Below are 14,706 nucleotides of genomic sequence, written 5' to 3'. Positions count from 1 at the left end.
TAAAAAAATTAAGTTAATACTATAATACAGTACATAATATTAACATTGTTTAATATACAATAGTAGGGTAACATGGAGAGAGCTGGTTTCCCCCACCTCACCCACTCACCTTTCTAAAGGTCGTGATGAAGTGTACGTGGGGGATTAAATCTTTTTTTTTTTTCTCACACCGCCAACATGTTGTGGACCGCCCTGGAACTACCGTGAGGTATTGCTTCAGGGCGGCCCACGCTGTCTAAAAATTCACACCACCACGTTGTGAATCAGCCCGAAATTAATCAAGAGCTGATTCACAACGTGGTGAGGGGATTAAGTCTAATGTAAACTAACCTAATGCAATGGGAGGGGGAACGACGAAACCTTACGTAAACTAACCTAATGGTGGGGAGGGAGAGGATGAAACCCAAGGTTAACTTATTCTAAGAATTTTAACAACGACTACCAGACGCTTAGGTAAGCATATATCCAACATCAAAGGTATCATTATATTATATCGCTCATAATCGTTTGTAATTTTATATGAGAACAATTGTACCGCTGTCTGTGTATTATTAATATTAATTGTACAGCTATAATTTCTAAGAATTTTTTCATCGGCTACCAGACGCTTAGGTAATTATATTTCCATCATCAAAGATATTATATTATAATGCTCATATGCGACTAATTTTGCGCCGCCCTTACCACTTAAATAGCGTCTCACTAATCTCTTTATAAGCCTCCCGTTGTTATCAAAATAAGAAATCGAAAGGTGTGTGTTGGTTATCAGTGAAACAATTAATTTAATATAGCTCCTCCATCAACATTTAAATCAGCGTATCAATCAGTATCTCACTTGATATCACCCTAATATACTGTATCTCATTCAGTCACCCACCTATCGGTGTCGGTGCCGTATGTGAACGGTGGAGAATGAAGCATAGAGGGGTGAAATCCAGCATAAACTAACCTAATACAATGATTAATGGTGGGAGGGTGAGGATGAAACCCAACGTAAACTAACCTATGGCGAGATGTGTGAAAGGTATCCTATCGAGCGTATAAAAGTCTAATACATAAAAACATACACAAGATGATGAAGGTGCCACAATACCATTTGAAACACTCCCTCTCCAAGGTTGGTAGACTTATCAGGTTTTTTTTTTTTTTTACTTTAAATTAGGGTAAACTCTATATTTTAGAGCTTAGTCGATTTTGTATACTTTATGAGTAGTTACATATATTGTGCAAAATAAATTTTATAATCATTAACGTTAGAGTTGTCTACATCATTATTTCTACGGTTTATCTAACTCTTTCGATTTCTTATTTTGATAACAACGGGAGGCTTATAATGAGATTAGTGAGACGCTTTTTAAGTGGTAAGGGCGGCGCAAAATTAGTCGCATATGAGCATTATAATATAATATTTTTGATGATGGAAATATAATTACCTAAGCGTCTGGTAGCCGATGAAAAAATTCTTAGAAATTATAGCTGTACACTTGTTGGTATAGTAAAAAATAAAATGCGTAGGCGTGAAATACCACCAGTGGTGGCATATTTTCTCATAAAATACATACGATAATCATTGTTACTGAACGGTGGTACCTTTGATGTTGGAAATATGCTTACCTAAACGTCTGGTAGTCGTTGTTAAAATTCTTAGAATAAGTTTACCTCGGATTTCATCCTCTCCCTCCCCACCCTTAGGTTAGTTTACATAAGGTTTCGTCGTTCCCCCTCCCATTGCATTAGTTTACGTTAGATTTAATCCCCCCGTACACTTCCTCTACCACCACCCTTAGGATGGTGAGTGGATGAGGTGGGGGAAACCAGTTCTCTCCATTTTACCCTACTTACAATGTTTTTTTTATAAACAAGGCTTATCTCGCATATTTTTTTTTATAATACGGGGGCTTATATTTTTAAAATTTTCAAAAAGTTCTTGCGGATTATATTATGTTTTTCAATGTCAGTAGATGGTAAGGTGCTTATTTTTGAAGGGACTACAACGTGTCCTACGTTATGTTCGAGGAGCTGTAGTCGAAATTGCTATATCGGGACATTCTGTGATAGGTGCATCGGCCTGTTGTTGGACGTGTGAAGGAAGCGACGCGAACGGATTTTTGATGATTTTTAGTCTACTCTTGCTTAAGGGCCTGTTGAGATCGTTTGCTACTACGCGTAAGTCGTCCAACGTACGCGGGCACCGCTTTCTACGTTACTGCAATATTCGGTGCGCAAAGAAGTAACTGTCCGATCATCTATGCAGGGCCTTAACAACTAATTATTGCGCCCGAATAGAACTTCAAATTGTAATTATAAATAAATTAATTTAACATATTAATATTTAGCATGTTATGCGTATAGAAACATAACATTATTTAATATTACCAAATTAAAATTTTTCAAGTTTTTTGCCCACCAAAGTTTTTAATAAGATCGTTTGTATCCAAAATATCTACCAATATATGTTTGATAGATAAAATAGCCAAATTAGATAATCGATCTTTCATACGTTGCCACAGTTATTGTCCAAGTAAAAAATATGCGTAAAGCTACTTCTATGTTTTGATACTTACCATGTAAAGAATATTCTGTAATTAATTGAAGTAGGTCTAAAGGTGCTGCGACTCCTAAGTCGGGTAAAAGAGATAATGCTCAAGACTTAAAATTTTTTATTATTTTAACCTTTCAACTAGTAGTTTTTGTTTTCTGAAAATTTGTTAGTTTTAATAGAAACGTATGACATCAAAACTATTTGATGTCTGCATAAATTATAGGTTAATTAATGTATAATAAGACTAATACAATATGATAAATAATTTAAAACACCTATTAGTTACATCATATAAGTCCCAATTAATTTACACGAATCAATTGATTATAATTCATTCATAACGAAATTAGATGATAAAAAATTACAAATATCCGAAACGTAGAGAGATGTTAGTATTTTCTTGATACATCTTCAAATGAAAACTATTACTTCATGTTTGAAATAATACATTAGTAATATGACAAAATAGTGAGAAAAAAAATTTACATTACATTTATAGTTTTACAGATGAGCATTGAGACGGCAGCGCGATAACGTTGATATTCTCTATTAATTATATACATAGTTAATATATTTTACAGAATCCTTCGATATCCATGTCGATCAATAAAAATATCGAATTCAACAAATTTTTTTTAGTAGAAACATGTTAATTAACACGGCAATGTACAAAAATATCATTATAAGTATTCAACTAAACATAATTTTCGACTTATTACGAAGGTCGTATAACGGGGGGGGATAATTGTATGGTACAGTCGGTATATATGTGTGTGAGCGGGTTGAAGTAGGACGAACCGCGTGTCGATGGCGCGAANCCAATCACCCAAAGTAACAATAAATCTAAAGTTAGAAGTTGTTCGCAACTGTTAAGAACCCCTGAATATTATTTTATAATTGTGTGGAGTATATAATACATGGTCGTCCGACTGTCGTCGAACACAGGAATGTGCTGACCAAGGGTTTTAGGGCAACCATGGGCAAAGGACTCCCACTGTAGGTACCCTACAGTCAGTCGTGGTTTAGTATGCGCTAGTTACACTCATTCTATATCATTCTAAATCATTCTATATCATTCTAAATCATTCTATATCATTCTATATCATTCTATGTCATTATATTTTATTATTCTATTCATTTGTATTAATATTAATAAATAACGTGTATTGTATTATTAATTGTGTCAATCAAATTATATATTCTAAAGTTTTATTGAAAAGTGAGTGTTTTCTTTTTCTCATTAAGTTTAATTCCTTTTACCACGTGGGCCCGCACAACAGCAACACATCAGAGATATCACAATTTTTAATAAAAATTATTCATATTTGGATTTTACACCCTCTGAGATATTGCGCACGTCATGTCATGTCCTTTAAAAACTGTAACCCAATTTTCAATCACAAATCGAATATTGGACCGGGCCAAGAGATTTTCTAGTTAGTCCAGTAACACCCTCGGGTCCTCCTCATATTTTCCCGTAAATTCAGGGGACGAAGGTCGTATAACGGGGGGGATAATTGTATGGTACAGTCGGTATATATGTGTGTGAGCGGGTTGAAGTAGGACGAACCGCGTGTCGATGGCGCGAATGTGTTCGTCCAGAAATACCCCTTGTCATGTGGGCGTGCGTCTATATGAAAAACCGGCTCATGCGTGTTCGCTGGAGGTGTGTAGACGACACGTGTGGTCTGACTGGATAACCGTTGTAAGTTACGCGACTCGTGTGCTTCGATTATTTTAGTAGGGTCATGTTGTCCGGTTCGAAAGTTACGCGACTCTGTTCGGACAGACGCGCGTAATCATCGCGATTTATTCCTACCGGTCCTTGTTATCTGTTGTGCGGTGGTCAACGGATGCCGTACGGTCTCGTCGTTCGCCTCGCGGCTTACAATCCTTTTGAAGAGGAACCGGATTTGCTGCGTAATGTGGGACAATAGTCTCTCTACTTCAGTTATTCGCGATTCCATAGGCGTGTTAAGAGACTTGTCGCGTAAACTTTGTCGTAACGCGGCTATCTCCTACGTTGTGTGGGATATTGAGTACACCGAATACAAATCGTCCGTATAGAGCTACGTTCAAACTACCGTTGAAGCGGCCGGTCACCTGGGACCGCTCGTGTAGAGACTCGTCTTCAGAATCCTCTAGCGCCAAATTAAACGGTTGGTCCATGTGTGTAAGAGGATAGACAGTCTGGTACTTCGTCAACTTGAGACTCGGGTTACATATTCACATGTATAAAAATATATTAAAGGATTGCATTTACAAAATGAAAAAAAATATTACCACAATTATACACATAGTTCTTTGATGAAATGTCATTTCATTTTACATTATATGGTCTAACACTGCTGCTGATTACATAATTTTATTATTTTCAATAATATTTTATTTTTAAATTCATACTTGAAATTTGTTGTATTTGTAAATTTATATTTAAAGTACCACAAGATTTTTTTTACTTTGATAGACTCGGAAAGCACTGAAGATGAAATTATGCATATTATGTTTATCATGTAATCTTATAGAATACGTTAAATTTTTATGTTTTTTTATCAATAATACAAATTAACGTTTAATTTTGTAAAAAAAAAGCTTTTAACAAAAAATTGATTATTACAGAATTTAAAACGTTTTAGTAATTTTACAACAAAATATATTATACTAATAACATATAGTTAATAATTTCATGTATTCTTAAATTTAAATACCGTCGGCGATATAAAATAAATAAAAAAATCTACTATATTTAGATGCAGGTAATGGTAGTGATTCATCAAGTGGTAAGCAAAAATTATTAAAATTAAGTAAATAATATAGCACAATACATAATATTAAGATTGTGTTATACAGTGTATTTTTTTATAAACAATTTGATTAAATAAATTAAGCGAAAAAACCTTATAAAACAACATGTAAACATGAATTTTGTAATGAATGTATGGAAACATGACGAACAAAATAAATTATGAACCCCGGGTGATACTATTTTTATCACTATACGTTTTTTGGTCTCACTTTTCCTCCCGTGGAACTATAAAGTTATTTTAATTACTGACAAAAAAATGATGAATTTTTTTGGTTTTATTAACAGAAACGGATGGCACTAGTTCTGAAAGTAAGGTTTTTCATATAAGTTTTAAATGAAAGAATAAGTTATATTTTTTCACAATAGCACAAATTAACGTTTAATTAAAAAGAAGCAATTAACAAAAAAATTAATTTTTAAAGATTTTAAATCGTTTTAGTAATTTAACAATAAAATGTATTACATTTATAATATTTACATTGAATTCTTGTGATTCCAAAACTTTGGAGACTTCCCCAATAAATCCTATCCNAAATGTTAATATTATAAATTTTATAATATTTACATTGAATTCTTGTGATTCCAAAACTTTGGAGACTTCCCCAATAAATCCTATCCCATTATATTACTCTTTTCTATTGAAACATGAAACTTACCATCAAAAAAATAATCGATTTTAACTTTAATGTAAATTACATTTTATATTGGTTACTATTTAAAATGTTGTGTATATTAGAATGTTGTAAATCATTTTAGTCAAATTTAATACAGATATTTTGATTGAGATTAATAAAATAAAACCAGCAAATATAGATATATAATTAGTAATTCAAGTAGTCTTAAATTTTAATGTTTTTTTAGCGTTTTAAAGTAATAAAAAAAAATCTATTATATTTAGACAGTTGGTGATGATGGTAAGTAAGAAATTATCAACATTAAGTTAAATAGTTAAATATCTTAATAATATCAGTTATTTAAATATTGATAATAATTAATAATATTATGATAGCATTTTGCATTCTGAAATAAAACCCATTTAGTTACTTTTACTGATAAGAACGTAAACTTTGAAAAAAATATCTTGACCTACAGAGGTCATATACTTCTCTTACTCTTAACAAATTTCTGAGAAAAATCAGCAAAACTGTGTGCAGTTTTTCATAATTATTTAATTATCAGTAATGATTTTTTACCAATAAAACACGGATATTTTTAGAAGAAGTAATTGGGATAATATGATTCTCAATAATCTTTATACAATGTATAAATATATAGTAATCCATTTATGTACAAGATATAATATATCATACGAGGTAATTATTTTAATGCTGGCCACTCGATATCTCTTAAACTAATAATTTATTCGTCAATTTTTTCGGATTCTGTAAGTTAAACATGTATTTCCATTAATCGGTTACAAAATAATTTTTATCTCTACTTCTTATATCTTATAGAGATATCAACTTTATTTTAATATAGTCTAAAAGTGAAGCGAGGATGGCACTATTTTTATCATTAGTAATTTCTCGGCCACTCTCCATTTGGCGCCTAGATGCAATATTATAAATATCTTCCAAAGCACAGGTTCAAGTTATTGCCATGAATTTTTTAATTAGATAATTTTCTATTTTGTAAGCTAGTTAAATATGTATAATCCCATCAGACAAAATAAAATTTACATCCTTATAATAACTTTATAAATATCATAAGAGAGATACATAAAAAATATTTTATAACAAATAAATGGAGATTTATACGTATTACATATAATAATATGAGATGCATAACACAAAGAAATTATTATGTCAAAAGAAATTGAATGGGCTGGCGTTAAAAGAATCACCTTGTCTACTATTATATATGGAATGGTTTTGTGAGAATCTGATCAAGCCATAATTTGTCGTTTTTAGGTTACTTAACAATTTAAGAATGAATTAATTATTGTCAATGTGGTTTCCTAAGTAGTTTAGTTATTATTTTATTGTAATTTAAATTTGAATAATCAGATTTAATACCAGGTTAAGGAGTCGCCTGTTTTTCGTTTTCTAAATAATTACCCATTTGGATTTGACTAATATCTCACAAAAACCATTCAAACGTATATAAAATACCGACCGGATAATATTTTTTCCATATTAACTAAATAAACATGTATAACTTAAAATATTATCATTAATTATTAAAATCGGTTTAGTTGTAACACGATGGCGATATAATGTGGTAAGTTTGTTTTTAATATGAAAATATGTTTAAAGAAATTTCTTATTCTTCTAGAAATAAAAATTTAACTATGGAAATATCTTAAAAATACATTTTTCATTCAGAATTATATTTCAAGATTTATCAACAATTAATGGGCAAGGATCAATTTTTTAAAATATTCAGCTCATTATTAAAAAAAAAAAAATCAATTTGTAACATTAAACGAATAAACCTAAATTATCTAATTAAAAAAAATGTTGACCAACAAATTAATACACAATTCTAATATGGATTAATTAATTTGATTTTAAATGAATTGTATATTTATTTATTAAATAATGCACTAATTTAATTATTAAAATTATAAATTTTTGTTTCATAAATATTTTTATAACATATTATCAATCTGCTAATGTTTTATGTATCACATCTATTATAACATTAAAACATTTTGATGGTATTATGTCTACATTTCATATTACTTTACCAAAGATAAGAAATACTATTTGAAAACATACGCCTTCCAATGTGTTAAAATTAATATTAATTAGTTTTTAATAAATAAATAAAATTATATATTATAACCTTTCAATTTTTTTAGCTTCGATGGGAAGCGGAGAAGGTATTAATTTTACTATGATGTGTTTTTTTTTTTATGTCTGTTGCCACTTTTTCTCAGCACTCACTGGACCGATTTCTTTCAAAAATACGTCAAAAGATCACAAATTGTATCTAGTTGAAGACATTACCCTTAAAAATTGAAAAAAATTCCCTCGTTCCCCACAAATGGGGGAAATATCCAAAAAAATTACAAATTTAAAAATCGCTAATTTTCGAAATTTTTTCTCTTTTTTGTGTTAAAACTTCCATAACTTTTAGAAAAATCAACAAATCTACATAACTTTTTTTTATACTAAAACCTTAGATATTTACCTTTCATTTGATATCATTTTTTTGAAAATCTATCACTTAACCTGCTCATTGGGGGAGATTTAAAATAGCAACTTTTTTACAAAAATTAACTTTTTCAACTTAATTTTTGAAAATGTTCCGGAAATACTGCGTCCTTTAAACATATATCAAATTAAAGCTTATTTTATGTACTACTAAATGAAAAAAAAAATTTGTCCCGACGACCTATCTTCTATGCGCAAAAGGCTACCGTATTCAAAAATATGCAATTTTTTTTATTAAAATTCTGGGTTTTATTTTATTTTAAAATATCTTATGAGGGGATTACACTGATTTTCATAAATATTATATCAATCTAAATGACATAGTATAAAAAATTAATCATATTTATGATTTATAGGGTTTTTCTTATTTATAACTTTATTTAAAAAGTTATATGTTAAAAAAATAAAATGATTGGTTGAAATTTAACCGACGATGTGCTGTTTCTGCACAATGTAGTCATGTTTTAATTACAATTAAGGTTAAAGAAATTATTAATTTTTAAAAATTTAAACTACAAATAAATATATATTTAATTATTTATTATTTATTTTTATTATAATGATGACTAAACATGAATAATTACTGTCATAGATTATCATTAACTAAAACAGTTTTATTTATTAGTTATTTATTTAAATAAATACAATTATACATACTTAATATGTAGAATCAGATTTTAAGCTTAAACAATTCTGTAAAAATGGATACAAAATTACCATTTTTGTTTGTAGTTTTACATTTCAACTAGTCAAATTAAACAATAAATAAATTAAAGACGCAGATTATTCAATTAAATCGTATCATAATGAAATTTTGCTCTTTAACCCTCAACCTTATACTCTAACTACCAGATTTATAATATACAGAGTGATTTTTTTATCATAACCCACTTAATTATTTACAGAATAATAATAATTAAAAAATTTTTTTTATTACTATCTTTAGTTACACGTTATTCTTGAATTATTAACTATGTAATACTTTTTAAGTTCATCCCTTATGCCTGGTTATGGTGTCAACTTTGTTTTTTTAAATGGTAACACATATTTTTAATTTAATAAAATGTTTTGTGTTTTTAATTCAATAATAAATGGCATTTGAATTTTTAATGAAACTTAGTTCGTTTATTAGATATAAACATTTTAAGTTTCAAATTTTTGAGTTAATATATAGGTATAATACACAAGGGTTTACAAATACAAGTAGCTAATTGATTTTTTATGATATCGATATTAGCAGGTACACAGCATTGTTATTATCAATGATAGTAAGGTACATTGTTGTGAGTTTATAAATACACTAACTGACAATACAAAAAGTATATCTATTTATAGTCATAATTGATAATAAACAATCCGTGACTGTGATAGCAATATCAAAAAAACCAATTAGCCACCTGTATTTGTAATCCCTTGTGTATTTTACCGATATATTAACTCAAAAATTTGAAACTTTAAATGTTTATATCTAATAAACAAATTAAGTTTCATTAAAAATTCAAATGCCATTTACTATTGAATTAAAAACTCAAACATTTTATTAAATTAAAAATATGTGTTACCATTTAAAAAAACAAAGTTGACACCCTTACCAGGCATAAGGGATGAACTTAAAAAGTATTACATAGTTAATAATTCAAGAATAACGTGTAACTAAAGATAGTAATAAAAAAAAATTTTTAATTATTATTATTCTGTAAATAATTAAGTGGGTTATGATAAAAAAATCACCCTCTATATGAAATTATTTGATTTTCTGTTTCAGTGATATATTTATGAATTAATAATATTAGTATTAAATGTCCAATATGTAAAACTGGGCACGATTTAAAAAGTTAAACTTTATAATTTACAGAGAATTTTATTTGAACTTAATATTTGTTTTGTTCATTTAACGAATAATTAACAAATAATATAAAAAACAAGTAATTCTTTAAATATGATTCTCGTAATATCATTAAAATATAAAATATAATATAGTTATAGTTAAAAAATCACACTTTATAGATAGGATATAGACACTTAATACATTTAAGGGCCTCCGTCAAACTGGCCTTTTCGATATATCGGTCGTCGGAAATTACCCCATGTTGGAATTAATTGCGTTGATATCGGTCGTAGTATGTATTTTTTTCGTTGTTGTGTGCACTTAAGTGTCATTCCATGTGAAATCACCTAATTTGTGTGCTGGTATAGCTCAGAAATTTATGAAATTTATATCATAGACTTCTTAAAGGTCATTAACAACAAAAATAATATATATATATATATTTTTTTTTTATTGTTTTTTACCAAATAGCACATTTTTTATAATTAAAAACATGAAAAACAGCCTATGTTCTAGAGCCTATAACTTCACATCCAAATAAACTACCACTGTGGAACTAGCACCGTTTTACTCATATTAAATGGTACTTCAACTTTATTCTTAAGTTTATAAATTTTTAATTTTAAGTACTATGTAAATTAAATTATGTAAAAAAAAATTTGTTCAGTCACTTTTGTGTAATGAGATGATAAAGCTGGCCATTTTCAGCAAACCACGCATATTCAAGATCGTAAATGGATACAAAAAAAATTATAAATCGATTCAAATATGTTATAGATTAAAAGAACATAACTAAAAGTTTCTGAAAAGAAAAAAAAATTGTAATTAAAAAATGTTTTGACCTTCAAATTTTGTTCCACAATGATAGCTTATTTGGATATGAAGTTATAAGCTCTAGAGCATAGGCTGTTTTTTCATGTTTTTAATTATAAAAAATCCAGCACAGGAATATCACGGCACAGTGGTAACGTGGCATAGTTAGATCAAGCATAATGATATCTTACAGTGATTAAAATCACTATGAAAAAAACGCTTCGATGTAAATCTTTAGATAGTGTTTAATTTTGAAAAATTGGGGGATTATTCCAAAAGCTACATGATCTGCTAGTTCCTTAATAATATCCTGATTAAGATAAAGTATGTCGAATGAAAAAGGGATTATCAAAAAATATTATTTCTCATAAAAAAATTGTGTTGATCCATACACTTTTCAATAAGTTATTGCATTATAAAGTTAAAAATGTAAAAAATAAAATAAAGAATTTTCACACAAAAATAGCATTTGGTAAACATTTTCACAATGAAGACAAAATAAAATCTGAAATTTTTTTTTTCATAATAAAGTATATTACATTAGCTTTAATTTAAGATATATATATAATAGTGTCAGTATTTCCGGAACACTTTCAAAAGTTAAGTTGAAAAGTAAATTTTTTGTAAAAAAGTTGTAATTTTGACCCCCCTATGGGCTGGTAAAGTATACCAAATGGTAAGTAAAGACATCAAGAATCTATAAAAAAAATTATATTGAATTGTTCATTTTTGAAAAAGTAATGGCAGTTTAAAAAAAAAAAATTTCGAATATTAGCGATTTTAAAATTTGTAATTTTTTTGGAAGTTTACCCCATTTACGGAGAACGAGGGAAATTTTTTCAATTTTTGAGAGTAACGTCTTCGACTCAATACGATTTGTGATCTTTTGACGAATCGTTCGGTGAGATCTGAGAAAATGTGGTAACAGATACAAAAAAAAAAACACGTCATAGTAAAACCAATACCTTCTTAGCTCCGCATCAAAGCTAAAATGCATTATCTGGTAAAAAAACAATAAAAAAATATATTATTTTTGTTGTCAATGACCTTTAAGAAGTATATGATTTAAATTTCATAAATTTCTGAACTATACCAGCACACACATTAGGCGATTTCTCATGAAATCACCCTAAAACAATTTTGTGAAATGAAATTATTTCTTTCACGAGTGACCGCAATAACATCATGTAACTTTTTTTTTCGTGATGTTGGCGAAATCAGCTCCCAATTCTTAGTCTTTTGAGACGAGTAATGAAGTTGTGACTGGGGAAACTACGGTCACCTTAGCAAAAATTTTTATATCTCTGTTTCTAAAACTATAAATGTTATGCTATTACAATAAATAAATGCATTAACATATTGACTACATTATGTCAAAGTTTCAGATTTTTAAAACATAAAATATATATATATATTTTATTTTTTTTATTGCAAATGACCGGTATTCACCCTACCCTGGGGGAATATCGGCCATACATAAATATATGCAAAAAAGATAGGGATTTTTAAAAAAAATCACTGAAATATAGTTCATATAAATTATACATATATAATATTTTGCTTATCACAAATTAATTTTTTTTTTAGATAATAAACGCTGAAAACTATTTTCACACATTTAAATGTGAAAACGTTTTTTGATAATATCGTCTTGATAAGAATAAGGTTCTTTTATCATTTTTAACATAGATTAAATACACATAGATAGGCTAATTAGATAATTTGTACCCGTAAAGATAGCGCTATATATCCTCTCGGAAATATTAAATATTTAATTATAACTGTCTAGTTTGCTGATATTCAAGTAATAGTCACGATTATTGATGTACGGCTAACACCGTTAGCGCAAATTAAGATAAGAACCAGTTATTACTAAAAGGCGATTGCTATTTGATTTAAATGAAACTTTTCGTTTTAAATACAAATTCGATAAAACATGTGTTTTTTATTTTATTAATATTGATTTAAATATTAAATTTGACTATTATTTATTTTTTTTAATTTTCTCTGTAGAAAATCTTAACTTATTACATAACAATTTCTCGCTACCGATTTGTCCACTGTCAAGATTTTTATATTATTTGGTGTTTAATTTCTTAACTTACCAGTAATCAAGTCTATAAAAGATATTTATTAATAATTACACATATTATAAGGTTTTCATGTATAAAATTAGTAATTTATTTTTTCAAATATACAATAAAATATTTTAAAAAATACAAATTTTAATAATATATAAATTAAAATATAAAATATAATTTAAAATATAAAAATTTTAAAAACAAATATTTTAGAAAAAAATATTCAAACAAATAAAGCAGTTTTAACCGAAGTTCAGATCACTAAAAATGATAAAATAAGAAGTTAAGATATGTTTTTATCGCAATTAAAAACATACACTTATTTCCTCGTTGTGTACTCATTGTTATAATTATAATTATACAGATAATAATATAAATAAATATATTAAATGGTAATACCACGCAAAAGGGACCTTAGTCTTCAGTACTCCAGTGAAAATATGAATAGTGATTATGAAATAGGGAAGATTTTTTATTTAGTTGGATATTTTTACATTGATAGGTTTTAAAAACAACACAAAAATACAAAATAGGCATGATAATTCGTGTTACAATAAGATGTTAACATAGCTAATACATCCTGTTTTTAATGCAATTCCAAATATAATCCTGGCGCCGAGATATCGTATTATTAAATCGTACTCTTTTACGTGGTCTATAGTACAATTGTTTTACGATCTCTCAAAAAGTGTTAAATTTTATTTTTAATCGTGTTAAATTTGTAGGGTCACATGAATTTATGAAATTGGGCTTGCCAGAATCTATCATTAAAGTAAAAAGGACCCATACTAATTATACAACTGGAATTATATCTTTAGCTATATATATGATCTTATAGTAATTAAGAAAATGTTTTTATTGGACGTTATATAACATAAATCAAAGATAATTATGCAATCATACCGATTTTAACACACATCAGAAAAAGATGTTTCGATTTTTATAAATAATATTAAATTTGATTTTTTACCACAAGATTTCGTGCTCATAAATAATATGTAAATACTATCAATTTTAATAATGTTAATACTAATAATAATAATAATAGATTAACTCTTTTAAATCAAAACCTTAAATTAAATCATTTAAACGGCAAAGAAAAGTCGTCTATTAATAATCTATACAATCAATTTAATGATATATTAATTTTATCCGATGATAAATTATCTTATACTAATCAAATTGTACATAAAATAATTACTCCTAATGCTCATCCAATTAATATAAAACAATTGATACCCTATGTGTCATAACGAGGAAGTTGATAAACAATTAAAAAATCTTTTAAAGCAAGGTAGCATTGAAAAGTCAAATAGTCCATGGAACTCGTCTAGAATTCTAAATTTTATAAAGGAATATATATATTATGTTTTGTCTGTTAATAAATATTTTTTTGATTTGTTTTATACTCTTTTTTTGTTATTTTCATAAAAATTATAAATTAATTGTTCAAAAAAAGAGTTATATAAAAGATTAAA

The 14,706-nt window shown here is 27.7% G+C and overlaps 2 protein-coding genes across 6 annotated transcripts in view; one reads left to right on the top strand and one right to left on the bottom strand.

Moving 5' to 3' along the window:
• LOC126894731 (E3 ubiquitin-protein ligase Iruka-like) overlaps window positions 1-7,888 on the top strand; it is a 30,688-nt gene extending 22,800 nt beyond the window's left edge. Inside the window, exons 11-15 of the mRNA XM_050665955.1 lie at window positions 5,293-5,322; window positions 5,634-5,657; window positions 6,247-6,262; window positions 7,543-7,568; window positions 7,673-7,888. Coding sequence (XP_050521912.1) covers window positions 5,293-5,322; window positions 5,634-5,657; window positions 6,247-6,257 — 65 coding nt within the window. The 3' untranslated portion in view covers window positions 6,258-6,262; window positions 7,543-7,568; window positions 7,673-7,888. The remainder of the gene's footprint in view (window positions 1-5,292; window positions 5,323-5,633; window positions 5,658-6,246; window positions 6,263-7,542; window positions 7,569-7,672) is intronic.
• Window positions 7,889-9,029: 1,141 nt separating this feature from the next.
• The window catches only part of LOC126908132 (uncharacterized), a 34,160-nt gene continuing 28,483 nt past the window's right edge, over window positions 9,030-14,706 (bottom strand). For 3 of the 5 annotated variants that reach the window (XM_050690037.1, XM_050690029.1, XM_050690062.1), the window contains one exon: window positions 9,030-9,199. Coding sequence is in view for 2 of the 5 variants with exons in the window: in XM_050690029.1 (XP_050545986.1) it covers window positions 9,164-9,199 (36 nt within the window). In the remaining 3 variants the exon portion in view is untranslated. Of the gene's footprint in view, window positions 9,252-12,128; window positions 12,148-14,706 lie in introns of those variants that run through there. The other 2 variants (XM_050690045.1, XM_050690053.1) reach the window with 2 other exon arrangements.

The sequence above is a fragment of the Daktulosphaira vitifoliae genome, unplaced genomic scaffold (assembly GCF_025091365.1).
Source record: "Daktulosphaira vitifoliae isolate Bord-2020 unplaced genomic scaffold, ASM2509136v1 Scaffold_1, whole genome shotgun sequence".
NCBI classification, from domain to species: domain Eukaryota; kingdom Metazoa; phylum Arthropoda; class Insecta; order Hemiptera; family Phylloxeridae; genus Daktulosphaira; species Daktulosphaira vitifoliae.
This window is presented reverse-complemented; position numbering and strand designations above follow the sequence as displayed.